The sequence below is a fragment of the Papaver somniferum genome, chromosome 11 (assembly GCF_003573695.1).
Source record: "Papaver somniferum cultivar HN1 chromosome 11, ASM357369v1, whole genome shotgun sequence".
Lineage (NCBI taxonomy): Eukaryota > Viridiplantae > Streptophyta > Magnoliopsida > Ranunculales > Papaveraceae > Papaver > Papaver somniferum.
Window position 1 is genome coordinate 127,722,672 of NC_039368.1, and position 8,408 is coordinate 127,731,079.

General features: G+C 34.5%; 1 protein-coding gene across 1 annotated transcript; it reads left to right on the top strand.

Moving 5' to 3' along the window:
• Nucleotides 1–6,725: 6,725 nt before the first annotated feature.
• Nucleotides 6,726–8,129, top strand: LOC113323289 (carboxylesterase 1-like). The gene has a single exon (XM_026571577.1). It carries the CDS (start codon nt 6,913–6,915, stop codon nt 7,852–7,854), a length of 942 nt encoding a protein of 313 aa, XP_026427362.1. The 5' UTR covers nt 6,726–6,912; the 3' UTR covers nt 7,855–8,129.
• Nucleotides 8,130–8,408: the final 279 nt, after the last annotated feature.

An 8,408-nucleotide genomic window follows, 5' to 3' on the forward strand; every position in this document is an offset into this window, starting at 1 on the left:
TCGTTATAAAAATATGCCAACATAAAATGTCAAAAACTAGCGAGAATAGTGACTTTTTTGTGAAAAATATTCAAAATGTGATGTATTATGCCTTGTTATATGGTGTACTTGTGCATGCTATGACGTGCTTTCTTAATGTGCTGGGCTGGGCTGGGCCACGTGCTTATCCATGTCGCGTGCTGTGCTGTGTTACTGTGCCGATTAGGCTAACCCAACACAGCCCACGAAACTAACGTGTTGGCCGTGTTGGGCTAAATCAAGGTTGGGCTTTGCGGGCTCAGATTTTAGCGTGCTGTGCTGGGCTGTGCTCGTGCTGGCACAACCCAATTTACACCTCTATGTTCGCCAATCGGTTAAATGTTACCCTATCAGGTTTTAGGTTTCCAACGTTTTCCTATTTTTTGTTTTTTATTGGTTTCTAATGATTTTTTCTCTTTTTTTTTTCGTTTTTCTTTTCCTACAGTATTTCATCGATCGATGAAGTGTTAACCGATCGGTTAATGCTTGATGCAGGTGTTGATCGATGCAAGGTTAATCGGTAATCATTATACCAATCGATAGATAATTCAAACATAGACGAACAATTTACTTATACCCTTATTCCCTAATTCCCTAACCAAATTTCCTATATATGGGATAGGGAATAGAGGTTCAAGGGAATTCTCAACCCCATACGAGACTGCATTTTCCTAAATAAGGGTATAAATACCTGATTGGAGATGGTCTTATGTCACCCATCTGTTTTCATTTCTACTTTATGTATTAATAAACTTTTGTGCTTAAAAAATAAAAAGTATCGCTTAAACAAATCAATAAAACTCGAAAATTTAGAAAGTGCAATCTACTTTATTATTAAGATATGTTATACTTTCTAGATTTGTATTGCCTTAACTAAATTTTTTTTGAATGTTTTTCTTTTCTGAATTAGGACACATAGTTCGGCACCTCCATTTGATTTTTCGCCAAAATTAATATTCCGGCCTTCGTACATATAACCTTTTAGAAATTAGTTAAATCAAATATACAAAGATAAGTTATGCTTTAACCTAATATTGTCTTTGCATGCGGACAAGCATAGAACTATTCATACAGATAACGTGTCATACATCTTTGCCTTTTTTTTTTTTTGAACAATCAACATATTTTAATACATTCAAATTAAAATCGTAATTACATATTCGCTTACAAGAATAACAAAAACATCAAAATACAAAATAATCAAAACCCTAATACAAATAAGGACATCAATTACAAGTAGATCGCGAAGAGAAAGAGCGATAAACAGTAAAGACATCCAAAAGAATTTTATGTATAAGGGAGAGATGATGGTAAATCCGGATTTAAAATCCGACCGTTTAATCTGATTGTTTTCTTCTTCTTCAATAAGAGACGCTCCTAATACAAAGGAGTACTTTGCACATATATTTATCGATCCACACAAACACGAATGCCGATACAAAGCGATGTCGTGATGAATCGTTGATGTTTTTGAATCAAGAATAGCAAGCCACGAACCGGCCATTAAAATTTGAAGAACTCGCCCCACAACGGCGAAGAAAAATCGTCCCAAAACAGCGAAGAAATATGCTAAAGACACCAAAAACGATGTAAAAACATCTTATTCAATTACCTACTAACAAAAACTTAAAAAGAAAACGAATTCTTGCTCAGATCTGGTCTAAAAGGACCAAATCTGAGGAAGACGACTCTAGGATTTTTTTTTTCTTTGAGAAAGGGAAGAGGAAGAGAGAAGGAAGGGAGAGTCAAAGGTAATCCACTATTCACATCACTCAACAAAAGTCCTCTTCTCCCCTCTCTCTCTCCCAGAAGAGAAAAAAAAAAATCTAGAGCTTCCTTCTTCATCTTGCTCAGAACTAGTGCTTTTGGGCTAGATCTGAGCAAGGATTTTTAGTTTTTTTGGGAATTAAAGCAGTCTAATTTTTAGCTTTACATTTAATTTGTTTTTGTTAGTTTTGGTGTCTACGAACACATTTCTGTACTATTTGGGCGATATTTTCTTCGTCTTTAGGAAGATTTTTCTTCGTTCTAATAATGATTCTCTCAAATCTCCATGGTGTTTCTTGGCTCGCTATTCTCGACTCATCGACAATATCAATGATTTTATTCGGATTCGCTTTGGATTCACCTTCAACAAGAGGGATTTAAGGCATCCATATTCGTTTGGATCTACAAGATTTGGGAAAAATACTCCATTTATTTGGAGCATCTCTTATTGAAGAAGATAATTATTTTAAATGGTCGGAGTCGATTCTGGTTCACACTATCATTTGTCAATACTACTGCTACAAAATTGGATATCTTTGCGGTTCATAATTCTTTCTCTTCGTGATGTATTCACAATTGGTGTCGCCATTTGTATTTGGGTTTAAATTTTCTTGTATTTTGGTGTTTTTGATAATCTTGTAAGCAATCATGTAATTACTATTTTGGTTAAGCTTCTGAAAACTCGTATTAAACATTGTATATTAGCTTATCGATATAACTTTTTGTTTTACTGATGTCGTTTATTTTTTATTTTATTTTTTTGATGTTCTTTCTAGGAGGGTCCGCTTTTAAACCATCTCCAATAAGGGCACGGCCGTCTCTGATATTTAAATGACCTTGTGCAAAAAAAAAAAATCGGACAGCTCTTGATGAAAAAAGTAAAGATAAAATCATGCATATAAATTATATGTTTTCTTCACTGCAATGAAGTTACTATCCGCAACTTTATAACATAGTCAAATTGCAGCATAAAACATCCGAAATGAAATTGGAAAATCTAAGGACTAAGTAAACCAAGACTATACAACTAGGGAATCAAAAGGCAGGGTACCTTCATCAAGTTGTAGATCCTTAGAGAAATCAAAGTGCACCCAGGTCACCTGCAATAAGAAGATGTCATAATCACTTGTAATCAGTTCACAATTCACAAGGATTTATTCAATAAATTCAATTGGAATATTTTGACAGGAAATGGTCCGTATGGTATTATCAAATTTGAAACAAAATCACTAGATACAAATAAAAATTTACCATTCCAATGTCTCTGCATGTATTAACTTAAACTTGGAAAACCATGAAAAAGAAAGACCAAATCAGTTGGATACTTCGATCAACAGCGAAATCAATTGATCCAACAAAGTGGGAAATTAACATAAGTACTGAATGAAAACCCAAACATAAACTCTAGTTTGCTGGAGTTACACAACTTATGAATAATGAATTTAAACTGTTGATTTTCTCGTACCACTCGCCTGTTTCGATTGGAGTTTAGGGTCTGGTCTAGCCACTAGGGTTCTTGAGTTCTGTTTTCGTTTAGGACTTTGCAGTTTCCATACACATTTCCTTAAATTCGGAACGACCAAAAAAATATGGGGCCCTCAAAATATAAGCCTTCAGTAACTTCAAAAAATTTCCGCCTTGTGTTGTTGCACAAGTTGACGGACTTCAAAGCCGGCCCTGAATGAGGGAGGGGGAATTCTCCTAAAATCCAAGGTGGCAACGAAGAAAATCAACGTGTAAAGCAATAAGGGATTACCATGTCTTACGGTGATACAATTAAAGAGTTCACCTAGAGCTTAAAATGTGTCGGCCCGGCATGCAAAATCGCATGCTTACGTGCCATGTGTCGTGCTGTGCTGTGTCAATGATTTATATGTGTTGTGCTTTACTAGTTAAAAGCTAGGCACATCACAGCCCACAGGCACAACACACGAATAAATGTGTTGTGCCGTGCTGGCACACGTGTTATTTACAATTTGAAATCACTTAATGTATATATTAAGTCGGACATTATCACAAGAATTTAAATAGACAACATACCATTTGAAATTGTTTCAAACAAATTAACAAGTTTATTCAGTAAAAAGAAATAACTCATCAAATATATAAAATTGGATCATTGCCATGTAAATTAATGTTCTAGTCAAATATAGGTAAGGACATTATAACAACGATATTGAAATATATTTTTCCAAATATTTAGGTATTATATGTGTCGTTATAAAAATATGCCAACATAAAATGTCAAAAACTAGCGAGAATAGTGACTTTTTTGTGAAAAATATTCAAAATGTGATGTATTATGCCTTGTTATATGGTGTACTTGTGCATGCTATGACGTGCTTTCTTAATGTGCTGGGCTGGGCTGGGCCACGTGCTTATCCATGTCGCGTGCTGTGCTGTGTTACTGTGCCGATTAGGCTAACCCAACACAGCCCACGAAACTAACGTGTTGGCCGTGTTGGGCTAAATCAAGGTTGGGCTTTGCGGGCTCAGATTTTAGCGTGCTGTGCTGGGCTGTGCTCGTGCTGGCACAACCCAATTTACACCTCTATGTTCGCCAATCGGTTAAATGTTACCCTATCAGGTTTTAGGTTTCCAACGTTTTCCTATTTTTTGTTTTTTATTGGTTTCTAATGATTTTTTCTCTTTTTTTTTTCGTTTTTCTTTTCCTACAGTATTTCATCGATCGATGAAGTGTTAACCGATCGGTTAATGCTTGATGCAGGTGTTGATCGATGCAAGGTTAATCGGTAATCATTATACCAATCGATAGATAATTCAAACATAGACGAACAATTTACTTATACCCTTATTCCCTAATTCCCTAACCAAATTTCCTATATATGGGATAGGGAATAGAGGTTCAAGGGAATTCTCAACCCCATACGAGACTGCATTTTCCTAAATAAGGGTATAAATACCTGATTGGAGATGGTCTTATGTCACCCATCTGTTTTCATTTCTACTTTATGTATTAATAAACTTTTGTGCTTAAAAAATAAAAAGTATCGCTTAAACAAATCAATAAAACTCGAAAATTTAGAAAGTGCAATCTACTTTATTATTAAGATATGTTATACTTTCTAGATTTGTATTGCCTTAACTAAATTTTTTTTGAATGTTTTTCTTTTCTGAATTAGGACACATAGTTCGGCACCTCCATTTGATTTTTCGCCAAAATTAATATTCCGGCCTTCGTACATATAACCTTTTAGAAATTAGTTAAATCAAATATACAAAGATAAGTTATGCTTTAACCTAATATTGTCTTTGCATGCGGACAAGCATAGAACTATTCATACAGATAACGTGTCATACATCTTTGCCTTTTTTTTTTTTTGAACAATCAACATATTTTAATACATTCAAATTAAAATCGTAATTACATATTCGCTTACAAGAATAACAAAAACATCAAAATACAAAATAATCAAAACCCTAATACAAATAAGGACATCAATTACAAGTAGATCGCGAAGAGAAAGAGCGATAAACAGTAAAGACATCCAAAAGAATTTTATGTATAAGGGAGAGATGATGGTAAATCCGGATTTAAAATCCGACCGTTTAATCTGATTGTTTTCTTCTTCTTCAATAAGAGACGCTCCTAATACAAAGGAGTACTTTGCACATATATTTATCGATCCACACAAACACGAATGCCGATACAAAGCGATGTCGTGATGAATCGTTGATGTTTTTGAATCAAGAATAGCAAGCCACGAACCGGCCATTAAAATTTGAAGAACTCGCCCCACAACGGCGAAGAAAAATCGTCCCAAAACAGCGAAGAAATATGCTAAAGACACCAAAAACGATGTAAAAACATCTTATTCAATTACCTACTAACAAAAACTTAAAAAGAAAACGAATTCTTGCTCAGATCTGGTCTAAAAGGACCAAATCTGAGGAAGACGACTCTAGGATTTTTTTTTTCTTTGAGAAAGGGAAGAGGAAGAGAGAAGGAAGGGAGAGTCAAAGGTAATCCACTATTCACATCACTCAACAAAAGTCCTCTTCTCCCCTCTCTCTCTCCCAGAAGAGAAAAAAAAAAATCTAGAGCTTCCTTCTTCATCTTGCTCAGAACTAGTGCTTTTGGGCTAGATCTGAGCAAGGATTTTTAGTTTTTTTGGGAATTAAAGCAGTCTAATTTTTAGCTTTACATTTAATTTGTTTTTGTTAGTTTTGGTGTCTACGAACACATTTCTGTACTATTTGGGCGATATTTTCTTCGTCTTTAGGAAGATTTTTCTTCGTTCTAATAATGATTCTCTCAAATCTCCATGGTGTTTCTTGGCTCGCTATTCTCGACTCATCGACAATATCAATGATTTTATTCGGATTCGCTTTGGATTCACCTTCAACAAGAGGGATTTAAGGCATCCATATTCGTTTGGATCTACAAGATTTGGGAAAAATACTCCATTTATTTGGAGCATCTCTTATTGAAGAAGATAATTATTTTAAATGGTCGGAGTCGATTCTGGTTCACACTATCATTTGTCAATACTACTGCTACAAAATTGGATATCTTTGCGGTTCATAATTCTTTCTCTTCGTGATGTATTCACAATTGGTGTCGCCATTTGTATTTGGGTTTAAATTTTCTTGTATTTTGGTGTTTTTGATAATCTTGTAAGCAATCATGTAATTACTATTTTGGTTTGGATAAATTGAAATGGGATTTCCATCAAAAAGAAAAAAATACAAAAATTAAAAATTAAAAAATAAAGATAATTAATGCATCCTCATGAGGTGATTAAATGGACATATGTGTGGCTTAAGAAAGCGGAGTTTTATTATATTATCAGTCTTCTTTTCATGCATTGTTTTAGTACGTCGACGGCTATTTATAACCCCAGAAGTTTAACAAATAAGGCAAAAAAAAATATGAACATGTATATTAAGCATACATACGTGTTAGCTTTATAATTATCCAAACAAAGTTTCACATTGTCATCCATCTGTTAGCCGATAATATACAAGTATACAAGAAAAGCAAAATAAAATGAGCTCCCGAATAAATCTTCTTAATAGTGAGAGTGGGACGCTAAATTTCCTTAATACTATAAATATCCACTCCATTTATCCAAAGTTCAAACCTCACCCAATAAATATCCAACAATGGCAGATCCTTATGAATTCCTAATGTGCATTCACGATCCTGAAGAAGATACCCTAACAAGAAATTTTCCAATTCCTGCTACTCCCTTAGATCAAAACACCAAAGACATTTCTTTAAATCTTGATAGGAAAACCTCACTTCGAATCTTTCGACCCCCAACCGAAGAATTTTGTGTAACAACAAATAAGTTGCTTCCTATCATAATTTACTTCCATGGTGGAGGTTTCGTTCTTTTCAATGCAGATTCAACTATAAACCACGATTTTTGTCAATCGATTGCTACACATTTACCCGCGCTGGTCGTTTCTGTAGACTACCGTCTTGCTCCTGAAAACCGACTTCCCGCTGCCTATGATGATGCTGTTGATGCTTTAAACTGGGTCAAAGACCAAGGTTTAGGCAAACTAAATAATAGTGAAGTATGGTTAAAAGAGTATGGTGACTTCTCAAAATGTTTCATTATGGGGTGCAGCTCGGGTGGTAATATTGCATATCATGCCAGTTTGAGAGCAATAGAAATGGATCTTGAACCAGTTATAATTAATGGATTAATATTACACAGCCCTTTTTTTGGTAGTCTTCAGAGAACTGAATCAGATTTAAAAGTGATCAACGATCAAGACTTGCCGCTTGCGGTAAGGGATGTCATGTGGGAACTGGCTTTGCCGCTTGGGTCTAGTCGTGACCACGTTTATTGTAATCCAAATATTGCCAACGATGGATCATCATCCGGAAATATGGCTGGGTTAATCAAAAGATGTTTGGTGATAGGATTTTATGGGGATCCACTTATTGATCGACAAATTCAGCTCGTGAAGATGTTGGAGGAAAAGGGTGTGAAGGTTGAAACTTGGATTGAACAAGAAGGCTATCATGGAGTACCATGCTTTGACCCTAAGATACGTGAAACGTTGTTGGGAAAAATAAAATATTTTATTTGATTCAGTTTATCTTATATTATTACTAATAAACAACGAATTATACGAAAGCTTTCGGAAAACGTTTTCAGATGTGGCTAATAAACAACGTTGTACGTGAAAATGTGGCTAATAAACAACGAATTACTAATAAACAACGTTGCACGTGAGCTTGTTGATGTAATTTCTCGCTTCACCTTTCTTTTTTCCAATTTTTTTTCGCGTTTATTTCTTTTTAAAACTGTTGTTGCTTTGTGTCTTATTTCCTGTTTTTGATTCTACGCTCTCCATTAATAAATTCTTGCATTTAAAATAAAATAAAAATATAATGCTTGTAATAAATAAATTGAACTCTGATACTAAGAGATGAAATACTTTTCAGATTTATATGACTTTTTAAAAAAGCTTTGAATTTTTTTATTTTTTATTTATGTTTCTCCATGAGATCGCTGAATAAGGAAATTTAGTTCTGCAACTCAACTTTGAAATGACGAGGGTATCCAAATACACCGCAAATTTTTCGATTGAACGTATAAGTACGATACCAAATGTGATCGTCTATGGACAAAGTCGAGACA